A 25724-nucleotide genomic window follows, 5' to 3' on the forward strand; every position below is an offset into this window, starting at 1 on the left:
CGAAGTCATACACCAGAGAATCACCGTAAGCCAATCCGAAGTCAGGAACCGGGAACACCAAGACGGAACAGGATCCAAAGCTCAAGAGACTCACCGAAGCAAGCAGAATAGACAGCGCTGGAGGACGTTGCCAAGTCACTGGACGAGCAGAGGAAGTCTCCTTATATACTTCCCCTGCTTAGGCTGCTGAGGAACAGGTGAAGCTTGTTAAAGGGATCAGGTCCCTTTAAATCAGTGGAGGAGGCGCAGCCTCGCGCCTAAGGATGGCGGCGGCCATCTTCGATTTTCCCCCACGGAGGAGCGACGCCGGAGAGACGCCACTGGACGCCGCGAGGGGGAGCAGGATGGCTCCCCCTGCAGCGAGCAGCACCGGAGACTGCACGGGAGCGACAGCCTGGTTCAGAGCCCTCCCCTGGGACTCCCGTGGTGAGGGAGCACCGCGGACAAGGTAGGGGGCCGCGGTCATGGGGCGCCACGGCCGCGGAACACAACAGTAGTCACTAAATTAAGCAGTTTAAATTAATATTGCTGCTTTCACTGTTGATATTATTTCACATGGATCTTTTTTGAGACTAATAGTTTTCCACTTAACCGTTTCACAAGCATTTCTGCTTAAGATGGGGCATCTGAAATATTTTCCTCCATATAGAATCATTTAAAAATAATATACAAAAAAATTAAAAGTAAATAAAGATCATATTTTATTCTCATTATTCTGCATTAGTAATTTTTGCTGGGTATTTTTCTGTTTGTTTTTTTATTATAGGCAGTGATCTCTGTTATATGTTCACAGGAAAGAATGGCTACCTCCGAGACTAGTGCAAGCAGGACAGCACCTTGTCAGCTACCACTTTCTCCCCAACTCAATATGCCAAAGCCACATTGTCCACAAGGAACCATCTCTCCTGACACAGGCCATAGCTAAAGCAGCTGGCAAGAGAGACCCTCATCCCACCTCAGCACAAATTTCTGTGACATGTTATTTTGCAGAGCCCATCGAAGATATAGACACAGATGTGCTGGCATATTGGACACAAATGTTCACAGACTGGCCAGATGAAGCCAAGGTGGCTCAGCATATCTTTCCTATCCACCAACCAGCATGCCCAGTGAATGAGTCTTATCAATGTCAGGAGACATTATGATTTCTCATTTCTCAAGGCTGGCAGCAGAGTTGATGAAAAAGTTGGTCTTTTTGAAAATCAATCTGCTTTTGCTTGGGTTTCCAGAATTTTCATGCGCGTGCCAAACCAACTGAAAATACCTTGAAGCACTTGCTGCTGCTCTGCCTACCTGCTGTGCCCTAGATATTCCACTTTAGGTTTCTTACTGCTACTGCTCTACTTACATGACATGTCCCAGATGTACCACCTTAGGGGTCTTGCTACTACCACTGTGCCCATCTGCCTCACCCTCGCCTCAGATGTACCACTTTAGGTAGGCTACTGCTAGGCTACCTGTCATGCCCCTGATATATTAACTTGAAGGTCATGCTGTTAATATGACTACTTGCCATTTCTAGATGTACCACTTGTGTTGTTTGCTGTTTGGATCTCTGCCTAGTTCTCCCACCCTGTTTCTTTGTTGGTTATACTGGAATGTTTTGTCTCCAGAAAAAAATAATTACAAGTTTCTTCTCCTAATCTGCCTATTTTTAAATTTTCCGTTTTGTTGTCAAGGTCTGTCTAGGTCTTTGTGCTGTTTGTGATAAACCACACTCCATGTCTTGTAGTTTAGATATCTTTGTGCTGTTTGTGATTAACTGCATTCCAGGCCTTGGGGACTTTAATGACTTTGCACTATTTGTAATTCCTCACACTGTTCACCATGGGGGTTTTGATGACTTTGTGCTGTTTACGATTTCTCACACTCCCGGCCTTGGGGGTTTCAATGAGTTTGTACTGTTTGTGATTCCCCACACTGTATACCTTGGTCATTAGTGCTCATTGGCATGTATTAGCTCTACAAACACCACTGTTCTACAAGTAATAGATGGAACTATAACTGTTTTAAAGAACCATTTGCAGTTTCACTGTGCCAGTTGAATATACATAACAGATGCATGGCTCAATCTTTACAATTTGAAAAAAGCATATGTTAGTCCAGTGGTAGAATCAACCACATTTCTCCTGTTGAGACAGACAAACCCCACTCTGGCTGTCTTTGTAAGTATCCATTGCTGAACATTCATCTGATCTGCAGAGTGCTATAAGCCACTGAAATTGTATAGTTCTTCCAGCTCTGTGCTCCTTACGTCTCCCTGGCGGCCATCTTGCTGTTTATGCCTGTATTTATATTAAATATAATCAACACCAAATATGCTACCTCAACCATCTATTCTCTTTTAATGACTTCAAAAATCCTGAATTAAAGAAACACAGAACTGTGCTATATCAATTAAATCATCACTATGAAAAAAAAACACTATGAGAAATACATTTTTTTCGGGTGGAGTGGAAGGTTTCATATAGTTTAAACATTACCATCCAGAAATGATATAATAATTTTTTAATCATCAACTCTCCAACCTCCATCTGTTGTTTATATTTCTGAGCGTGATAAATCAATCCAATCAATGTGTTGTAGTTTTTTTTATCAAAATTTAAAAAAAAATAAAAATTATGTGCATCTCAATTCCCAATTTTAAATATTTAATCTTGCAGTTCTGTAACCTCTATATATTCATGCTAGTCGATATGCTCTCAAATGCGTCTCCATTTATGAACAAAGAAAGTTAAACTTGTCTTGAATAAAAAATTTGCCACCATTCCAATGAGCCCACATTTCAGACATCCATAGTCTTTCCTCAGGGGATGTTTGTCTTAAATCCGTCAACTTCTTTATCCATATCATTTCACAAATTGTTAACTCAATGAGGTGCGCTGTTCCATGAGCTTCACTTCTTGACTATTCCAGATGCCATATCCTTTTTAACGCTGATCAATATATACTACCTGGAAGAATGCAAAATGACCAATCAAAAATGAACAACTGATGTAAATACTCCATGTGTTCACTAGACCAAGGTGGACCAATCCAATTCTTCATTTAAAGCCCCTGGAGTTTGCATTCGTAAAGTAAAAATCCAAAATGCCTACTGATAATTCAATTTAGTCACTCTTTCCCCCCCCCCCCCCTCTAATAGAAATGTTCACATGATCTATAATGGTCCATTTTAACTGCGTGAAACTATGATCATATTGTATACAATATTGCATGATTGGTGCTGAAAGCTGCTTGTTCTTTAAGCGTCATTTATGTTTGCTTAGTAGAACCTGTATCAAATGAGTAGTGCGTCCAACATAAATCTTTGGGCAGGTAGATATATTAGTGCATATACTACAAATGTGGAAGCACAGTCTGTACAAGATTTTCTTTTTACTCTGTACTTAGTGACGGGATCTATCCAATCTTCACCTTCAATGCAGTTTACACAATGAGAGCATTGTCCACATTTAAAGGGTCCTACTTCTTCACTTCCCGAAGAAGCTTGTAACTGAGCATGTACAACCGTGTCCCATGTATTGTTCCCCTGTGTAGTTACAATCAAAGGGGGTTCCTGGAAAACCTCATGTAGAGACAGAACATGCCAGTGTTTACAAATTGATGATACAATCGCTGCCATTGCTGTAGTCTGCTTTGAAACGCAAACTAACTGGGAATTTTCCCTTCTAGGTTTATATTGTAATAGAGATTGTCGATCAGAATATTTAGCTTGCTTGTATGTATTATTAATCGCTTTAGGTGGATAACCTTTAGATTTAAAGTGAAGCCATAGCTCACGAGCTTGTTTTTCAAATTCTACTGTATCAGAACAAATACGTCTGATCTTAAAAAACTGACTGAACTGTAATGTTGCGGTTTCCACTGCTTCCCCTCTATCCGCTTTGCCCTGCGCTTACCTCCAGTGGTGGAAACGCCGCTCCTGCGGCTCTGCCGGTCTCTTGGGGCGTCCGCCATTGCCGGCCCATCTTCCTGCCGCCACGCGCGCGCGTGAGGACGCGCAGTATGGGCGCACAGCCGCCGGAAGTCTGGCCCCGCCTGGACTAACGACGCCACGCCCCAAGTCTGATTTAACCGGCGTTCGGATACCGTCTCATTGCCTTGCAACGAGGTTCACTACTGGTTAGTAGTTCTGAGTTGCGCTACAATTGTTCCACGTTCCTGACTTGACTTCTGCTTGTTCCTGATTCTGCTTCTGCCTGCCGCCTGCCTTTGACTTCAGCCTGTCCCTGACTCCGCTTCTGCTCGCCGCCAGCCTCCGACTTCAGCTTGTGCCTGACCCCGCTTCTGCCTGCCGCCAGCCTTCGACTTCAGCTTGTGCCTGACCCCGCTTCTGCCTGCCGCCAGCCTTTGACCTGGATCTGTCGACGTTCCTGCTCACCGCCTGTTCCAGTTCTCAGCACGCTACAGACTCCGTTCCTGCTCACAGCCTGCTCCAGTTCACAGCACGCTGCAGACTCCGTTCCTGCTCACAGGCTGTTCCAGTTTACAGCCCGCTACAGACTCCGTTCCTGCTCACAGCTTGCTCCAGGTCACAGCACGCTACAGACTCCGTTCCTGCTTACAGCTTGCTCCAGTTCACGGCTTGCTACTGACTTTGTTCCTGCTCACAGCCTGCTCCAGTACACGTCCGACCCAGCCAGTCTTAGACTATAGTGTTCCTATTGGACTATCTTATCATACTCTCTGCCCAGGCCTTCTCCACCTATAGAGACTCAGACTGTCCTCCTAAATCCCAAGGTTCCAGGACTCTACGGGCTCCTCCTAGGGGGTTCCTGGTTCCCGGGTGAATACCTCGGCCTGTGGCTCCGCCTCCCGACCTACCCTGTCCTTGGGGTAAATCGGCCCAAGGGTTCACTTCCAGACTGCAGCTTCCCAGACTGCAACAGTTTGCAAGGCCATGGACTCGGCGGAGACTCCCAGTCTACAGGCTATTCCTGGGATGGCTCAACGCCTCCAACAGCAGCAACATTGCATCGATACTCTCGCTGCCACTGTGGACCAGTTGGTCTCTCGTTTAGAGGCTTCCAGTCGCCAAGGGTCTCCTGCACCGGTGTCTGTCCCTAATACGCAGCTGCCCGTTCCAAGCAGGTACGCTGGGGACAGTAAAACATGCCGTGGGTTTCTGAACCAGTGTCAAGTACGGTTCACCCTGCTACCATCCCAGTTTCCTTCCGAGGCAGCCAAGGTAGCCTTTATCTTTTCCTTACTGGATGGCAAGGCCCTAGACTGGGCTTCACCCTTGTGGGAACGCTCCGACCCTCTACTACAGAACCTCCAGGATTTCCTTCTGCAGTTCCGGCTAGCCTTTGATGACCCTGCGCACCAGTCCACTGCGGCCTTGGAGCTCTTACACCTTCGACAAGGGATGCGCCTGGTGGCGGAGTATATTATTAACTTTCGAACCCTGGCCATGGAACTTGCGTGTGGCAGGACGATTGCCTGAAGGGAATCTTTCTCGAGGGTTTATCAGGGTGAATCAAAGATGAACTGGCAGGAAGGGAACTCCCTGAGGATTTGAATGACTTAATGGACATTGTGGGTAAAGTAGACCGCCGTCTTCAGCAACGGGACAGAGAGAACCGTTCGTCTAGCAGAAGTTTGCTTCGCCTGTCTGCCTCCCCTAGGTCACCACCGCTGAGGGCTTCTCCCTCTTCTACCCCTGCATCCGAACCAATGCAACTGGGCAGGTCACCACTTACCCCGGAGGAAAGAAGCAGACGGCGCTCGCTGGGCCTCTGCTTATATTGTGGGGGAAAGGACATTATCTTTCATCATGCCATGAGCGTCCGGGAAACGCTCGTGCCTAGGTTATACCGAGGAACTACACCTAGGCGCTACCGGATCAGCTCCTCTCTGCACACTTCCAGTAACCCTCAAATACCCTGGTGGGGAGATCCAGATTCGGGCCTTCGTCGATTCTGGAGCCGAGGGGAACTTTATTGTGGCCGAACTGGTGACGCAACTTGCCCTGCCCACTGTACCAAAGGTTCCTCCTCTACGGATCTCCTCGATCCAAGGGACTTTGCTTCCCGGGGTTATCTCTTGTTCTACGGAACCAGTGACTTTGCAAACAGGCCTATTTCACTCCGAAGAAATCTCTTTACTTGTCCTGGAACGAGCAGTGCATCTGCTGGTGTTGGGACTTCCGTGGCTTCGTCAGCACTCCCCCGTCATTAGATGGGATGACTTCCAATTATCAGCTGGGGTTCCGCCTGCTTCAAACGATGCCTACACCTCCCACGTCCTCCTCAGTCTCTGCACCTCTGCTCCTCCTACCTTCTGCCTGAGCCATACCAGAACTTCCAGGATGTCTTCTCCAAGGAGATGGCGGAGATCCTTCCCGAACACCGGCCGTTTGATTGTCCCATTGACCTGATTCCTGGTACCACGCCGCCCCGTGGCCGAGTATATCCTCTGTCGTTACCTGAGACCAAGGCAATGTCCCAGTACATCTCGGAGAACCTTGCCAAGGGGTTCATCCGTCCGTCCCGTTCACTGGCAGGTGCCGGATTCTTTTTCGTGGCCAAGAAGGATGGCTCGCTTCGGCCGTGCATTGATTACCGCGGCCACCACCGCCATGGATCGGCCCGAGAAGATCAGGGCCGCCACCGCCACGGATCGGCCCGAGAAGATCATGGGTCGTTGGTCTTCTTCTGCCGTCACTTCTATGTTTCTATAAATATATGTCTCTCAGTCTCACCACAACTCCAAACCATTCCTAATAATTAAATAAAGTCTCTAACGTTTACAAAAACTTTTCTTATGCCTTACTAAATTTTCCCTCAAGTTTTATAGGTTATTTTAATTTCTACTATATCAGGGTGTTCATTGGAACAATTTACATATTTTAAAACATTCCTGTGACTGTGGAGCTAGTCTCAGTCAGGTAGTCTGAGTCTCTTTATCTGGCCACCACTACCATTTCATTAAAAAAGTATATAATTTTCTTTATTTTGTTAAAAATTGATAGCCCCCCCCCCCACTTAAAATCGGGCTCTTGCTGACATCATTGATGAAGTCATCTAAACTGACACAACCTAGGCCTGCACCGGGACCCTAGTCCACCGATGCTCGCCACAATTCCCCTCCAACTGCTTCCCCCATTCAGTACTCACCCAGCAGTACCGGTCACCAGCTGCTCCTTCTTGTCAGCTTCGATGTCCTTTACACGGAAGGGGAAGGCCGACAGTAGTGATCGCGATTCAGCTCAGCTGATCGCTGCTGGCTAGCTGATCCCTCCCGTGCCAGTTTCTTTCCTTCCTCTCCCCGGTATCATGTTGATGGCCTCCCAATGCGGCTCTCTCATTACCAGATCATCAGGCCTCTCCTTTGAAAGTGCAGCAGTGCTGCCTGATGCAGCCCCCATTTCCAGCACTGCCCACAAATCCTGTCTCTGCCCCTCTACCTTCTCTCTGCCGTCCTGCATCACGTCTCCTCTCCCAAATCCTGTCCCGCCCAGCACTCGGAGCCCATCTCCTGATCACAGCTCTGGCCTAAATGTGGCCTGCCCCAACTTTGCCTCACTCTCCGCCTCACCTAAATCACGGCCCCAGTGCTAGGCCCGACCCAGCGCTGCCAATCGCAGCGGAGGGAACAAAAACAAAACAAAAAAAAAAATCGCTGGCTTTTCCAGCATTTCCTGCCTCCAGGAAACCTTTTAATATATATTATTTACACTAGCCCTTGTGAGCATGGAGAGGGCTAGGCAAGATACAGATTTTTATTCAAACAGCTGTTTTAAGACAGGTAGGCAATGCATCTCTCTGTTACATCTTGCTGTGGATGTGGACCCTTAAGCAGAGGGGGAGTTGGCGCTACCTGGAGGAAGGAGCCAGCAGGTCCCCACCATCAGCAGGCTGAGCTGGCAGGAGCAGAGGTCCAACTGAAACTTCACCAATACCAGCCCATGTTCCTCTTAGGTTGAGCCCTCGGGTGCTGAGGCTGGCTGGTCTTAGGTGTGGGCCTCTGTGGAGATGAAGATCCATCATAAGGAAGTTGTTGAGGGCCAGCACGTAGGAAGGAACGGTGACAGGACAAGCTGCGGACGCAGGATCAGGAGCAGACTGTGGTCGGGGGCAGGCAGCGTTGTCATGGAGTTGTGGTTCAGGCAGTGGTCAGGGCAAGTGGCAGTCAAGCAGCATAAAGGTATAATCTGAGGTCAAGCCAGAAGTCCAATCCAAAGAAGACAAGGAACCAGGAGGGGGAAGAAAACAAGGAATCACTGGGTCAAGATGAGACGCTGAAGACAGAAGAGGGAGAGGCTGACCATGAAGACCCAAACTCAGGAGGTGACCAGACTGCCAGGGAACTACAGACAGGATACTGGAACACAGGAAGAACACAGAGTGGATACCAGGATGCAGGAGGCAGGAATGCAGGCAAAACACTACTCCAGGAGGAGGAGACCTATTGCCGAGGCATTGGAGAGGCGTCCAAAGCAGTTTTAAATAGTGCAGGAATCCAGACATCATTAGTAGGCAACTCTCCAGGTTTCCTATCACAGGTCCTTTAAGTTTAGTGTGGGCATCACGCTCATGCCCTAGAGAGTCAAGGCCAGAGCTGGTGATTTTCTGCCACGGAGGAAGGATCATGTGGTCATGCTGCAGCATGACCTGCTACACCTGGAGAGGAAACCAGAGTCAGAGCACCTCTGGGTAAACTCAGCAGTAGTAGTAAAAGTGGTGGCTCGCTGCAGGGGCCTGTGAGCCACCAAATGCAACAGTACCCCCTCCCCCTAAAGCCCCCTCTTGAGGGTTTAGGTTTCCTAGGGTGTGTGGCATGAAATTTCTTGAGAAGGTTTTTGTCCAATACATTGGAGGTGGGTTCCCATGTGTTTATGGGGCCGTAACCCTCCCAGGAGATAATCATGTTACTATTAGAGAGGGCAAGATCCATGATGAAGTCAGTGGACAAGTGAGTCCAAGGTTCCCTGGGGGGGTAGCAATGAATGTAACAGCCCCCAAGGTCGTCCCGACAATGGTTTCTATTGCATGCAGGTGGGACAGGAGTCCACATAGGCTCATACATCCTTCTGCATTTGAGGCCACCAGTATAACTGTTGGAGCAACTCAAGCATCTGGGCTTGTCCAAGGTGACCTGCAATGTGGGAATCGTGGGATCATTTTAACACTTTTTCTCAAAGTTGGCAGGGAATGACCAACTTCCTTGGTGGGACGGTCATGGTGGAAGCGAGGAGGATCCGAGCGGGATCAGTGATGTGTCTGAGTGGTTCCAAGGTGTCCTGAGTCACAAACAAGTGGGAAAGAGCATCAGTATGAGCATTCTTGGCTGCAGGCCTATATCTGAAGCAGGCAAAAATAGAGACTAACAAGCTTGTCAGGCGTTGAGATGCTGTGCTTGGTGGAGGTGCTCCAAGTTTTTATGGTCAGTGGAGATAGCTATGCGATGTGGTGCTCCTTCCAACCAGTGACTGTTGCATGCTCCATCCATGGTAGATCCGCGACTGGGCCTACTCACCCTTGCAGCGCTGCTCCCGGAACTGGACCATCCTAGCTTGTGGCCAAGCACCTACTGCTTCCTCAGCTGTTCCTGGCTCCTCCGCGGACCTCCCCAGTTTCTGGCGGGTCTCCCCATGTGTGCCATGGGGAGACACCATCATTCAGCCCCCTGTGGGCCCCTTAGGCATGCACGCAGTGCTCTGACCTTTAAAGGGGCTGCGGTGGAAATCTAGCCTGCGGCCCTGGATGATGACATCGTCAGGCCCTGATATATAAGTCAGGTCTCCGCCACTAGTTCCTTGGTCACATTTGTTCGTGTGCTCGTTGCCCTTCATTCCTGGTTCCTGATCCTGACTATGTTCCTAGTTCCTGATCCTGTCTACGTTCCTGGTTCCTGATCCTGACCTGTTCCTTGGTCCCTTCCTTGCCTTGCTGGACTAATCTTTGGCTTTGACCCTTGCTACGTTGGACCACGTTCAGGATTGCTTCTCTGGCTTTGACCCTTGCTACGTTGGACCACGCTCAGGACTGACTCTCTGGCTTTGACCCTTGCTCCGTTGGACTCAGTACCTTGCCTTGCTCAGCCGCCTGCTCTGACTCCAGCCTGTCTTCGACCATGCCTCCGGTATTTCCCTGGTCCTGGCCTCTGAGGCTTCGGCCTTCTACCTGGGCACCCCCTGTCTTTGCCCTGTTCCTGTTGGCGTCCAGGGCTCTGGATCCCTGCCTTGTCTGGATCTACACCAGTCCCTGGATACAGTCTTGGTGCTTACTCAGGACAGCCTCTATCCCTATGAAAGAGGCATCCACTTCAACAATGAAGGGATGTGTGGGATCCGGGTGATGGAGGCAGGGCTCCCACAGGAAGGTAGACATTAGGTCTTGAAAGGCTGTCACGGATTTTGGTGGCCACAGTTTGGTGTTGGCTGCTTTTCATGTGAGGGCCATGAGAGTTGCGGCTATCTTGGCGTAATTGTTAATAAAATGTCGGTAATAGTTGGCAAAGTCTAGGAATCTCTGCAGGGCCTGTGATCCATTAGGCTGAGGCCAGTCCTGGATACTCTTAAGTTTATCCCCTACTGGAGACGATGTATCCAAGAAAAGGGAGGCTCTCCCTGTCAAACAAACATTTTTCAAGCTTGGCATATTGTCCCGGAGATGTTGAAGTACCTGGTGGACATCCTGGTGATGTGATGGAAGATCTATGCAGAAGATTAAGATGTCTTCCAGGTACACTACAACGGACTCATAGAGAAGGTCCCAGAAGACCTCATTCATCATGTTTTGGAATATATCTGGAGCACTGCATAGGCCGAAAGGCATCACCAGGTATTCGTAGTGACCATCTCTTGTGTTGAAGGCCGTTTTCCACTTGTTGCCATGTCAGATACGAATTAAATTGTAAGCCCCCTGTAGATCCAGTTTGCAGAAGATTTTTGCTCCCTGCAGTCTGTCAAACAATTCAGAGATTAAAGGAAAGGAATAGCGATCCTTTCTGATAATTGCATTTAGATCCCGATAGTCTATGCGGGGGCAGAGAGACCCGTCCTTCTTACCTACAAAGAATAACCCTGTGCCTGCCATGGAGGTGGAGCAATGGATGAACCCCTTGTCCAGGTTCTCTTGAATGTACTTGGACATTGCTTTCATTTCCTGAAGAGACAAGGGGTATACCCTTCCACGGGAGTGGCTTGGCATTAGATAGTAATTCAATGGCGTGGTTGTACTCTATGTGAGGGGGTAAAGAGTTGGCCTTCTTCATTGAAAAAACTTTGGCGAATTCCTCATACTGTGGATGAAGGCATTACAAGATGGCAGATGCCGAGCGACATTGATGAGTCTCCAACTTTTCCAGATATAAACTGTGGCATTCAGGACTCCATTTGGAAAAACTGTAGGGAAGCCCAGTCAAATTGATGTGAATACTGTTAAAGCCAGGGTAACCATATCAGAAGGGGAAGTAAATGTTTATTTACACTTTGGTGGAATTTATTATATTTAAAATTAAAAAAAATAAGGATCGATGATTATATAAGACCCTATAAGTCTGTTGATTGAACATCATTACATTCTAAAGACCAAAAGGGTGGTATGATGGTTCCTATTATCAATTAATATTTTCTTTATTATTAATATTTGTGTTTTGCAATACATATTGAATTATATTTTGATTGTTTCGTTTTGCTATACAACGGGCTTTTTTGTGTGTGATTACCTATCAACAATGGCCTGACATCGCAGGCCGTTGTTGTTGACTTTGATTTGAATGTCTGTGGTCAAAAGTGATGTTGGCAGTGTAGGGAAAGCTACACACCCCCACCAATTAAAAGAGGAGTAGCAGGACAGGAAGAGGAGGAGCATTGCCATCTGGAATCAGCTGTGGGCTAACAGCCAAAACAGAGAGCCCTGTGCGGCTGCTGTCCACCGGCGGCGAAGAGGAGAAAAGGCCCAAGGTGCCGTTGATGGGCCTTATCCCACTGGTGGCAAAGAGGAGGAGAGATCAAGAAAGGTTGCTGGTGAACCTCATCCCATTGGCAGCAAAGACAAAGAGAGGTCTTGAGAGGCTGCCGGTGAAACTCATGAAAGGCTTCTAAGAAAACTAAAAAGTCATGGGATAGAAGGGGGTGTCCTTTGTGGATTGCAAACTGGTTTAAACACAGGAAATAGAGATTAGGGTTAAATGGTCTGTTTTCACAGTAGAAAAAGGTAAACAGTGGAGTGCCTCAAGGATCTGTACTTGGACTGGTGCTTTTTATTATATTTATAAATTATCTGGAAAAAGGTATGACCAGTGAGGTGATCAGATTTGCAGATGATACAAAATTATTCAGAGTAGTTAAATTACAAATGGATTGTGATAAATTGCAGGAGGACCTTGCGAGACTGGAATATTGGGCGTGCATATGGCAGATGAAATATAATGTGGATAAGTGCAATGTAATGCATATAGGGAAAAATAACCCATGCTGAAACTACACAATAATACATTGAAATCGTCGGCTCAGTGTGCTGTGGCAGTCAAAAGAGCAAACAGAATGTTAAGAATTATTAGGAAGGGAACAGCAAATAAAATGGAGGATATTATAATGCCTCTGTATTGCTCAATAGTTAGACCACACCTTGAATACTGTGCAATTCTGGTCATCGCATCTCAAAAAGATATAGTTGCACTGGAGAAAGTACAGAAAAGGGTGACCAAAATGATAAAAGACATGGAATGGCTTCCCTGAGGAAAGGCTAAAGAGGTTAAAAATGTTCAGCTTGGGGAAGAGATGGCTGAGGGGGGAAATGATAGCAGTCTATAAAATCAGGAGAGGATGAGAATGGGTAAAAGTGAATCGATTATTTACTCTTTCAGATAATAGAAAGACTAGGGGGCATGCCATGAAGTTAGAAAGTAGCACATTTAAAGCAAATCATGAAAATTCTTTTTCACTCAATATACAATTAACCTCTCCCGGGATGTCCAGCCAGCTGAGAGTCAGGGGCCCAGTGCAAGACTTTTTGTAGTTCCCCAGAGATGACGGGAAACTATTGTCTTCCCTGCTGGAACAGTAGTAGCAGAGGCTAAAATGATCCTCGCCAGGTCAATATTATAGCATAATGGGTCCAGGGAATTTTCTGTGTCGAAAGACCAAGATTGGGCTTCAGTGAGCAGGGTGATAGTATAATCTGAATTCAAATCGATTAAGTAACAGCGACCACTGGGTTTGTCTTGGATTCAACCACTGGGCCTTGGTCAAGTATTCCAAATTCTTGTGGTCAGTATATACTGTTACTGGATGCCTGGCCCCCTCCAGGAGATGGCACCAATTCTCTAGAGCTAGTTTGATTACCAGAAGTTCATGATCCCCGATCGTATGGTTTCTTTCTGCTGGGAAAATCTTTTTAGAGAATAGCCACACGTTACTTGATCCCCCCCCCCCCCCCCCCCAATAGGACAGCTCTAGCCACGAAGGTATAGGCATCTACCTTGAGTATGAATGGTTTTGTAGGGTTCAGATGTTGTGGGCATAGGTCCCGTATAAATTCCTTTTTTTAAACTATGAAAAGCATGTACCGCATCAGGAGTCCACTTATGAGCATCAGAGCCCTTCTTTGTCAGAGCTGTAAGTGGGGTGGCGAGAGAACAAGAAGATAAAACTACCTGTCCACATTTCAAGCACCACTCATTGATCAGAAGCTTTCTTTCTCAGCACAAAATAATATTTATATTTATTTACCATCTTTTCTTAAATAGTTCAAGGTAGTGTTTACAATAAATTACAACAAAAAAATCCAATATATCATTAAAATCTATTTTATATTTATCCTGCAATGTTATGCATATAATAGCAATTGAAATAATACAAATAATACAAATCTTACCACCTATTCTAGGATACAAAAATTGCCCTGTTAAAATGAGAGGACCACATTACCACTTAAATCTCCCAGAAGTGCTAAATCTTACCTCTCTGAGTTCAAACTTCAGGTGATTACACATCACGTTATATTTTTGCCAGATGTCCGGGAACCCTTCAACATACTCTGCTTTGAAAGGTTGAGGATAGTGAAATATATGCATCTTTTCTATTGGGAGAGCCACAGTGAGGTTGTGATTTTCAATGAAGCGGTACAGGATGTTTAGGACCGTGCTGCTGGCAGTTTTGTGCGTCTTCAGGAACATGACATTTGTCACAGGCTGGCAGGAAATTGGATTCACCTTGGAAATATCTTGGAGATCCAGGTTTCTGTATAACAATGAAGCACATGATATAAATGTGAGGAACCAACACCTGCATTGTACAATAGACTATCATCATCTATGCCTATTTATCAACACGTGTCAAAACATTCCACAGACTTAGGGCCTCATTTACAAAGCCAACAAGGTCATTCATTAAAATGTGTTATGGCATTAATGCCTGCGATAATGCCATAATGCATGCAATAATTATCGTACCGTGTGGTGCAAATGCAAACCTTTTAAAGGGGCAGGATTTGGGAGGGGTTTGGGCGGGATTAATGAAAATGAGGGGCATTATCACACGCTGAAATAACTACACCTTTTTTCCTGGCATTAAGTGGTGCAAAATGCCCAAAATGCAATTCATGATAAAGATTACAAATTGCATTTTGACTTGGAGGGGGGGGGGGGGGGGGGGTAGAGAAAGAGAGAGAGCATCTGGGGAAGTCTTCACAGTATTCGACTATTTATATCATTTTAGGAGGTCCAGCTAATAACTCAAGGTGAGGTTTTGGTGGTGGTTTAGAGTTTTGGGGCCAGTTTGACATGCAGAGTGAGACGTAGGAACAGCACAGTACACCTCAGTGAAGATTTGACATCATTTGGAGTGAGGAAAGTCTCACAAAGATGAGATTTCTACAATGTTTTCTCACCCTAGCTTTATAGTCCCCCCCAATTTTTTCTCCAGACTGCAGGCAGGTGGAGCCAAGTCCAGAGACAGACCCAGAAATCAGCTGAGGCAGAATTCTCCTGCTTCCTCTAACTCCAAAAATCAAGTTGCACTGCCCCATGCTCTCAGGGAGAGAGACTGTTTATATAACACAAACGGAAAAGCCATCCCAGGACCCTCAATGGGAAGGGCTACACTGCATGGTGCTTCCCCTAATTTCCTAACCTGTCTGTCCTATTTCAATGAGTTCTAGAGTCTTACTGGTATTGAACCCAAGGGGTCATTACAGAGACAATGTATAAGAGAAAAACTGTGGGAAAGGCACCAGAGTCTGTATCAGACTCCTTCTACTGAGTGTCCACTAATAAACGCCTGACCTTCCAAGTCAGATATTATGCTAACAAGAGTGCAAAGGCATGAAAGAGCGTCTAGCCACTGGGAAAGCACTGTGCTGAGATCCCATGACACAATGGAAAGCTCCAGGGGCAGCAGAATGCTTTTTTGGTTGGGGCGGGGGGCCATCCAAGCTCCACCCCAGCTCCGCCTCCAAGTCCCCCCAAGCTCTGCCCATGTTTCTACTGCCAATTTTTTATTTTATATTTACAGTTAACAGATTATATGAAGTTGGCCTATCGCTACCCAAGACAGTAATGCCTTTGGCACTGTTTAGTGTTTCCCTTTTGTTTGAATTCAATATAGCTGAACCTCGTGTATAATTCTCATAAACTTCACTGCAGTATGTCCATCTACAAATTCTCTTAAATATAAAGTGAAAAGTGGTGGTTTCATACGCTCTTTGTTTAAACAATTTTTATTGCATTTTACACATAATAACAATAACAAAACAGCTGGACATAGGTACACTTCAGTGTCCGACAATCATTAGACCTGGTAGAGTGCAATTACATACCAAAAAAAATAAGTGATAACATCAACCCACCCTACCCCCCCACCCAAGTCAAACATCCCCTAACAGTCATACTGTGATGCAGAAGCTGAAGGTACAACGACCCAGTCATCCATGGTTGAAGACATCATTGGTCAATTATTCAAAATCAAGCTACGCGCTCTGTGTGGTAGCGCCTGAATATACGACTCCCAAATGCTCAAGAAGAGACGAAGATGTCGAGGAGAGGTACGTGCTGTCAATTTTTCCATCCGCATGAGTCGGTGCAAGTGATTCCGCCACGCCCAAAAGGAGGGTGCCGCTGTATCTCGCCACTGAAGAAGTATCAGTTGTTTACCTACAAAGCAAGCTTTCATAAAAAACATACGAAGCCCCACTTCCCGAATGCGTACAAGGGGGATATATTCAAAGAGAATCATAAGGGGGGAGGCTCGTAAAGATATACCCAACAACCCAGCCAAATAGGAAATGATACGCCTCCAAAATTGCTGGATTACGGGACATCCCCAAAACAGATGTGAGAGAGTGCCTTCCTCCCTGTTGCACTTCCCACAAATGGCAGTTGGGACTAGTTTAGAGTGGAATGCCACTTGTGTGGATACATATGCCCTCCAGAGAAATTTAAATTGCATTTCGCGATAATATGAGTTGGAAGACACTTTCGCAATATGCTGAAAGCAAGTTCCCAATTGAGTGGCCGAAACCTGAAATTCCCCATCCCTGTTCCAGCGTTCCGCTAGGGCAGAGCATGGATTCTGGTAAGTGAGCTTTCTCAGGTGGTTATAATAATGGGAAAGAGAAGGCACGGTAGCCCGCTCTAGTAAAAAGCAAGCCGCAATAGCCTGAAAGCCACTCAGCCGAAAACCAACCTCCGGCAGGGAGCGTACATAATGAGAAAGTTGCAGATATGAAAACACCGAAATATTCCCAAACCCATAAAGCGTGAACAATTGGGTGGGTTGAAGCATGCGCCCTGTGTTATCCATAACATGTCCCACCTGCGTAATCCCTCGGGTTGCCCAGCACCTAAACACTATGGAGGTCGACCCGCGAAAAGTCAGGATTTCCCTGTAAAGGGAGGAAGAAAGCACATCCTTGGGGGAGTTGCAATAATTTCAACAACCGAAACCAAGCATGTCGTATCGGGCATATCAAGCCAGCCAACGGTTCGGGTATATCAATTTATCCCAGGCAGCTTGTAAGATATAACGTAAATCCCGAGCCCCGCAGATTTCCCGTTCAGTGGCTAAATGGATGTACAATCCTTCCCCAATCAGCCACTCACGGACCACCCTTAAATTGCTAGCCCAATTGTACAAACATAGGTCAGGTACACTGAGGCCCCCCTTGCCCCACTTACTCTGGAGATGTTTCAATGCAATTCTAGACTTTTCCCCCCGCCAAAAGAACACCCTCATACCACCCTCCAGTTTGTGAATGTCTCGGATTTTGAGTTGAAGAACTAAGTTTTGAAAGACATATAGCCATTTAGGCAGAATGATCATTTTAAACAGTTGAATGCGGCCGGCTAGTGACAACGGTAAGGAGCCCAATCGCCTCAAACATTCCAAAGTATAGGTAACCAAGGGGTGTATATTCAAGGCATAAAGCTGAGGGAGGTCAATGGATAAGTAAATGCCCAGGTAACGCATGCTTCTCGCAGCCCAAAGCAACGGAAAGCGACCCCCCAATTATTCCGCAAGGTAGTTGGAAACGCCTGTGCTTCAGATTTATCACGATCTAAGCGAAAGCCGGAGAAGGACCCAAACCCACTGAGAAGGGACAACAGGGGTGGTAGGGACGCGATAGGGTTGGTTAGAAAAACTAGGAGATCATCGGCAAAAGCCGCATATTTAAAAGTCTGACTCTAAAATCGGACCCCCTTTACAGTCCGGGCTGCTTGTATAGCCAGAAGGAGCGGTTCAAATTGTAATAAGAACAATAAGGGGGATAGGGGGCACCCCTGACTGGTACCACGATAAATGGAAAATGTGTCAGAATGAGATTGGTTCACCACTATCCATGCCACCGGGTCTTGGTAGAGAAGGCGAATCGCACTCTGGAACCAACCAGTGATATGCATTGCATCCAAGATGTAAAATAAATATTCCCATTCCACCCTATCAAAGGTTTTTTCTGCATCGAAACTTATGGCCAAGTAGGGTTCTTGGAATTGTGTGCAAAGTGCCATAGCAGTCAGAACTTGTCAAATATTCGTAGAGGCATACCGCTTCCGAACAAAGCCCACCTGGTCCGGTCGAATTAAAGAGGGAAGCAGCAAAGCCAATCTGTCAGCTAAGATTTTTGCCAGGAGCTTTTGGTCCACATTTAAGAGGGAGATGGGGCGATAAGCAGAAGGTGATTGTGGGTCCTTCCCCGTCTTAGGAATCAAGGTAATAAGTGCTTCATTGCTGCAGGCCGGGTATACACCATTGTCCACCAGGGCGTTGAAAGTATTAGTAAGAGGGCCTATCAAAGAATCCATTAAAACCTTGTAATACTCAGTGGTAAACCCATCGGGCCCAGGGGCCTTAAAGCCTTTAGCCTGCCAGATAACCCTCCTAGTTTTGGCCTTCGAGGCTGCTCCAGGGTAAGTTGAGGTATCTCTATGTTGTCACAGAACTGTCAACACTTATCCATATCTCTAGGGCCGGCAGAGTATAAATTAGCATAATACTCCTTGAATACCTGTAAGACCCTGGGAGTTTCAGTAACCAACTGTCCCGTAGGGGATTTTAATGCAGCCACAAAAGCCGGGGAGCGCCTGGCTCGAAGTAAATTGGCCATGAGTTTGCCCGGTTTATTCCCCATTTGAAAAAGCTTGTGCTGATAATATAAGACACTTTTCTTCGCCCTCTGATGTAACAAAGAGTTAAGCGTGCTTTGCACTGAGAGATACTTGGCTCTATGAGCTGTAGTATTAGCAGAAATCAAGGTTCATTTGGCCCCAGTAAGTTGCGCGCTGAGGGTAAAGTTCCATTTGTCTAACATTTTCTTTCTGTGAGCCACATATGATATAATCTCCCCTCTCATGACTGCCTTAGAGGCGTACCAATATAACACTGGATCCCCCATATGTTGTAAATTATGGGAAGTATATTCTTTCCAGTGAGTCTGAATATGCACCTGAAACTCAGTGTCTCCATGTAAATAATATGGATACCGCTAATGAAACGACTTAGGATTGCCCCCGGACCAGGTAAGCTCCACCCAAATAGGGGCATGGTCTGAAAGAATAATATCATCAATGCCCACATTAGTAAGCTGGGAGAATAAGTTGCTACTTTGCAAAATATAGTCTAGGCGAGAGTGCGTGGCGTGTGCTCTGGACAGATGTGTAAAGTCAACGGCTGTAGGATTCAGGGTATGCCAGGCATCCAATACATCCAATTCCTGTTCGAACAAAGAAAAAGGTTTGCCCCAATGACCTCTCCCCTTACCCACGGCTCCCCCCCTGTCCCTAATGGGTCCCTAATGGTGTTGAAATCCCCCCCGACAAGAAGGCCCAAGTTCATATAGGGTACTAATTGGTCATGAATAGTCTGAAAAAAAGCCAAGGGTGGATTGTTGGGTGCATATAAATTACACAGCACCAATGGGCGTTGCAAGAGCTCCGCAATTAATATAATATAGCAACCCCGAGGATCTTTAATTTCAAGTTTGACGGAAAAAGGCAAATGCTTATGGATTAGAATAGCGACTCCAGCAGATTTGGTAGTGGCTGAGGCAAAATGTACCGACCCCACCCAGTCCCGGCAAAGTTTCTGGTGTTCTACATCCGTGAGAAACACCACATCTGCGGACTTTTTCTTTAGGAGCGAGAGAATTTTTGTCCTTTTAATTGGCGAGTTAATACCACAGATATTCCAGGAGATCAAACGAGCATGTTGCCTAGCCATCTTCTAATACCACAGAGAGTGAAATGAGAAAAATGAAATGGTCTTGAGAGACAGGGATCCTCCCAGCAGAGATCCCCATACCACCCAGCACTATCTCCCGGGCCACAATAGGAATATCAGTTTGAATGTTTGAACCCACATCACAGTAGAGAAACCAAACAACATATGAAATTAAACCCCAACTCCCCCCCTCCCTCCCCTCCCTCCCCTCCCTCACCCCCCCATTCCCCATGAATACTGAGAAACACATCCCTTCAACCTGAGAGATCACCCGGACACATACCAGCCCTCACCCCCTCCACCCCAGCTCACCCAGCCCCCCCCCCCCCCCCCCAATGTATAAACAACATATTCCATGAGCTATACAATTCGCTTATAACAGGAAAATTTAGGGATAACAGGTACATTTCCCCCCACATTCATCGAGCACACATCTCAATCCCCGAACGGTATACAATGAATCAGGGCATGGCTGCATCCCGAAGTATTGGCCTCTGAGAGGGCAAAAGAGACCAATATCACAAACAAGCCAACTATTTGGAAAAAAAAGAAAACAGTAAACCCATAGAGTGAGAGTGATGCTCACTTAGTTGCTGGTATCACAGAACGGGCAACGGGAAAAACATTAAATGAGCGGTTGTGCGCCAGACATGCAAAGATCAATCGGAACGCACTCGTCTGTAACATCCAGACGTGGTGAAAAATTGCAAGGGACACTCAAGGGCATCCGACTACTCAAACTGTCTTAGTTAGAGAAAAATGAGCTGCTAGGAGAACTCAAGGATACTTGCTAGAGTCTCAGCAGTCGCCGTCCATAGGACCCCACAAATCTTACCCAGGCACCCGGCTGGAGCAGCAGTTTAAAGGATCACAGGTCCGAACCCGATGCACCCACCTCCAACGAGGCAGGCCGATCCAGAGTTGCCAGGAATTGCCGCGCTTCCTCAGGTGTATTAAGCCACCATACTCCATTCGCTGTGGGAACTCGGAGACATGCCAGGTAAATGATGGTTGCCCTAATCTTCAGTGCATAGAGGCGAGCACAAAATGGCGAAAGGGCCCTTCGTTGCTGGCTGAGATTCGTTGAGAAATTCTGAAAGACAAGGATCTTGGAGTTTTCATGCATCAGACCGGGTCCGGAATGAGCAGCTCGTAAAATTTCTGTTTTATGTTGAAAGTTCAAAATTTTTGTAATAGCAACTCGAGGTCGCGTGTTGTCGGCCCTTTTAGGGCCTATACCATGTGCCCTTTCAACTCTTAAGGGCCCATGCGCCCACGAGATCTCCAATGCACGCGGCAGCCATTCCTCCAGAAAGGACGCTAAGTCTTTGTCAGCTATTTTTTCCGATATCCCGACAAACCGCAAATTCGAGCACCGTGATCAATTTTCCAAGTCTTCCAAGCAGTCTGCCTGTTTGGTCACCACGGCTTTCAGCGCATCGAGTTCCCGTCGGGTATCGGTCTGGTCGTCCTGTATGTCAGACATGCGCTGCTCGATCGCAGCAAACCGGGACTCAAACCCCATTATAGAAGCTGTCAGTTCTTGCAATTGGTTTGAGATTGTTAGCAGTTCGGGTCCCAATACTTCTCTCATTGCCGATTTTATTTCTGCAAGTGCTACAATTGGAGTAGCCTCCAGGTTAGTGTTCTCCTCCTCCAGGGCCTGATCAGGTGGACGGGCCTTCTCCTTTTCCCTGTCCTTCTTTGCAGTCCGAGAAGACATATTGCCAGATTTTATATAAGAAGGGATCACTCCGTGAAGACGGAGCAGCTCATGTAGTGCAGAGTAAGTTTGTGGGGCTTAGATGGGTCGGGATGGAATCGGCAGGGCCAGCAAGGGAAATTGTGCGTCTGATCCCCTTACTGCATCACGTGATCTCCTTCATACGCTCTTAAGGCAGGAACCATCTAGGTTATCCCGTCCTTTGAATCTAATCATTAACACACCAATCTTCCACCTCTTTTTTTATGTTATGTCAAATGCTGTGAAATTTATAAATGATCAAAGTGCACTTATAACGTGACGTGTTTAATTCCTTCAATTTAAAATGTGCCCTACACAGCTTTCTTATGAATACATAAGACCACCCAAACCATTACTTAACTGCGATTAAATGGCGTCTTTCTCCAATGCTTCATTGAATCCAACTTGCGCAAGTTTCGAACAGAATCCTTCTTCAAGAGTGGGTATATCTTTGTCACTCATTGTTCAAGTTTAACTATCCAAACTTTCTCTTTTATTTCTCATTCAAATTTTCATGCAACAAAGCCTCCTCGCCAGCATATTAAATCGCGGTCTAATTACCCACCATGTTTCTCCTCAATATAAAGTCACCTGGGAATACCTGGAAAACCAATCAGATTGCAGCAATTCAAATTAAAGACATCCAGTCAAGTTCTTCGTTCAACCCATAGGGTTGTTCAGACTTCAGTTTATGAATCCAAAACTATTCACGGTAATTCAATCTAGCAGACCGATCTCCATCACCTTTTGGAAGATATTCAATAACTGTCCATTGTAACTGCTCAAACACATGATGAGCTTCTAAACAGTGTGCAATAATGCGCTGTCATATTCTCAATGTTCAATCTTGATCGACCATGATTCTACGCTTCACTGCTCTATTCGTACAGCCAACATATATCTTAGGTCACGGGCACAATATAATGTATACAACATTTACTGTGGGTTCCCTCTCAGCTCATCCATTCTGGGTTGAGAGTCTACATGCCGACCAGAGAGGGAACCCACAGTGAATGTGGTCGTTGCACCGTGTGTGAATATACTATTGAAGGTGGGAACTGGACAGATCCTGTTACAAGATATGTTATCAGGAGGAAATATGATACTGATTGTACATCTGATAATGTTGTATACATTATATTGTGCCCATGCCCTAAGATATATGTTGGCCGTACAAGTAGAGAAGTGAAGCAAAGAATCATGGAACATCGATCGAAACTGAACACTGAGAATATGACAGCGCTCATTGTTGCACACTGTTTAGAAGCCCATCATGTGTTTGAGCAGTTACAATGGACAGTAATTGAATATCTTCCGAAGGGCAATGGAGATCAGTCTGCTAAACTGAATTACTGCAAACAGTTTTGGATTCATAAACTGACGTCTGAACAACAGTATGGGTTGAATGAAAAACTTGACTGAATGTCTTTAATTTGAATTGCTGCATTCTGATTGGTTTTCCAGGTATTCCCAGGTGACTTTATATTGAGGAGAAACATGGTGGGTAGTTAGACTGCCATTTAATACGCTGGCAAAGAGGCTTTGCTGCACGAAAATTTGAATGAGAAATAAAAGAGAAAGTTTGGATAGTCAACGAGTGACAAAGATATACCCACTCCTGAAGAAGGATTCTGTTCGAAACTTGCGCAAGTCGGGTTCAATGAAGCATTGGAGAAAGACAATGGTAACATATTAAATAAGTTCAGGAGGTAGAGTAACCAATTCATTTGCACCACATTCACCCTACCCAACCAGGAAATATACAGACTTCGCCACCTTCTCACATATTTGAATTTAGGAATTATACTGCTATAATTCAACCAATGCAGTTCCCCCATTTTAGGCAACAATACAATACCCATGTATTTAATCCTGCCTTTTGGTCACTTCCATTCTGCTCCTCCATCCTCTTCCATCTTCTTCATTCAATACCAGAATTTCCAATTTAGATATATTCACTTTATACCCTGAAAGTGCTCCTCTGAAAGTTTTCCTAGAATAGCAGGTAGCTCATCCACATAATGAGCTATTTTTTTCTTCCAATCACCCCACCTTAATACCTGAAATCCCATCATCTGCTCTAATATGGGCTACAAGCGGCTCAATCACTAAAGAAAGAACGAGAGGGATAGCAGGCAGCCTTGCCTGGTACCACATTGGTTTTGAGCCTGCACCTTTTATATTACATTCACCCTGATCACTGCCCTGAGTTCTATCTACATCGCTTGAAACCACTCTCTCATAATTTTTCCCACACCAATAAATTTCAATACCTCATCCATAAAGTTCCATCCCACCTTGTCGAAAGCTTTCTCTGTTTCAAGGAAGACCAAGGCAGCATCCTTAGTTCTCCCTTGTACTGCAAATATCACCCCCAAAGTATATAATAAATTATCACTAGAATGTTGATCCAAAATTAATCCTATCAATCCCAATTCTGTTAGGCAAAATACTTTCCAGTCTCTTATCCAGGACTTTAGCATACATTTTCAAGCCTGTAATCAGCAAGGAAATTGGAAAATATGAGGCACACTCATCCTGTGCCTTGCCCTCCTTCAAAATGATAGAAATTGAGGTATCAAACATAGATTTGGGAGTGCCTTGGTCTTCAAAATCTCTTGAAAAACTCGAGCTAATACCAGTACCACTTGGGTCACAAAAACCTATACCCTAGCCATCCAGCTCACATGCTTTCCCAGACTTTAAAGACCTGACTTAATAGCCTGAAAAACCTCTGATAATATAAGAACATGAGAACGTAAGATATGCCATTCTGGGTCAGACCAAGGGTCTATCAAGCCCAGTATCCTGTTTCCAACAGTAGCCAATCCAAGTCACAAGTACCTGGCAAGTACCCAAACATTAAATAAACTTCAAGCTACTATTGCTTATGAATTAATAGCAGTTTATGGATTTTTTCTATAGGAACTTATCCAAACCTTTTTTAAACCCAGTTATACTAATTGCTGTAACCACATCCTCTGGCAATGAATTCCAGAGCTTAATTATGTGCTGAGTGAAAAAGAATACTCTTCAATTTGTTTTAAATGAGCTACTTGCTAACTTCATGGAGTGCCCCCTAGTCCTTCTGTTATATGAGAGATTAAATAACCAATTTACATTGACTTGTTCAAGTCCTTTCATGTTTTTGTAGACCTCTATCATATCCCCCCTCAGTTGTCTTTTCTCCAAACTGAACAGCCCTAACTTCCTTAACCTTTCCTCAAAGAGTAGCCATTCCATGCCCCTTATCATTTCGGTCGCCCTTCTCTGCACTTTCTCCTATGCAAATATATATTTTTTGCGATGCAGTGACCAGAATTTCACACAGTATTCAAGATGTGGTCTCACCATGGAACGATACAAAGGCATTATGGCATCCATTCTTTTATTTGCCATTCCCTTCCTAATAATTCTAAAATTCTGTTTGCTTTTTTGATCGCCATAGCACACTGAGCTGACGATTTCAAAGTATTATCCACTATGACGCTTAGATCTCTTTCCTGGGTGGTAACTTCTAAGATAGAGCTTACATTGCGTAACTACAGCAAGAATTATTTTTCCCTATATGAATCACTTTACACTTGTCCACGTTAAATTTCATTTATCATTTGGATGCCCAATCTTCCAGTCTTGCAAGGTCCTCCTGCAATTTATCACAATCTGCTTGAGATTTAACTACTCTGCATAATTTTGTGTCATCTGCAAATTTGATAACCTCATTCATTGTACCCCTTTCCAGATCACTTATAAATATTTTAAAAAGCACTGTCCAAGTACAGATCCCTGAGGCACTCTACTGGTTACCTTTTTCCACTGTGAAAACTGACCATTTAATCCTACTTTCTGTTTCCTGACTTCTAACCAGCTGGCAATCTGCAAAAGGACATTGCCTCCTATCCCATGACTTTTTAGTTTTTTTAGAATCTCTAATGCGAGACTGTCAAATGCCTTCTGAAAATCCAAATACACCACATCTACTGGTTCACCTTTGTCCATATGTTTATTCACCCCTTCAAAACATGTAGGAGATTTGTGAGGCAAGACTTCCCTTGGGTATATCCATGCTGGCTGTGTCCCATTAAACCATGTCTATCTAAATGTTTTGTGATTTTATTCTTTGTAACAGTTTCCACGATTTTTCCTAGCACTGAAATCAGGCTCACTGGTCTATAGTTTCCCTTTTTAAATATCAGGGTTACATTGGCCATCGTCCAATCTTCAGGAACAATGGATGATTTTAATGATTGGTCAAAAATTAATTGAAATATTTTATTTTATTTTATTTAGAAACTTTTATATACCGGCATTAGT

The 25724-nt window shown here is 45.4% G+C and overlaps 1 protein-coding gene across 2 annotated transcripts in view; it reads right to left on the minus strand.

The window, feature by feature from the left end:
- Positions 1 to 25724, minus strand: part of LOC115099052 (galactose-3-O-sulfotransferase 2-like) — an 84421-nt gene that overhangs the window by 16045 nt on the left and 42652 nt on the right. For both annotated transcript variants that reach the window (XM_029616329.1, XM_029616328.1), the window contains one exon: positions 13915 to 14194. In XM_029616329.1, the coding sequence (XP_029472189.1) occupies positions 13915 to 14194 (280 nt within the window). The remainder of the gene's footprint in view (positions 1 to 13914; positions 14195 to 25724) is intronic.

Source organism: Rhinatrema bivittatum, chromosome 9, assembly GCF_901001135.1.
Source record: "Rhinatrema bivittatum chromosome 9, aRhiBiv1.1, whole genome shotgun sequence".
NCBI lineage: Eukaryota > Metazoa > Chordata > Amphibia > Gymnophiona > Rhinatrematidae > Rhinatrema > Rhinatrema bivittatum.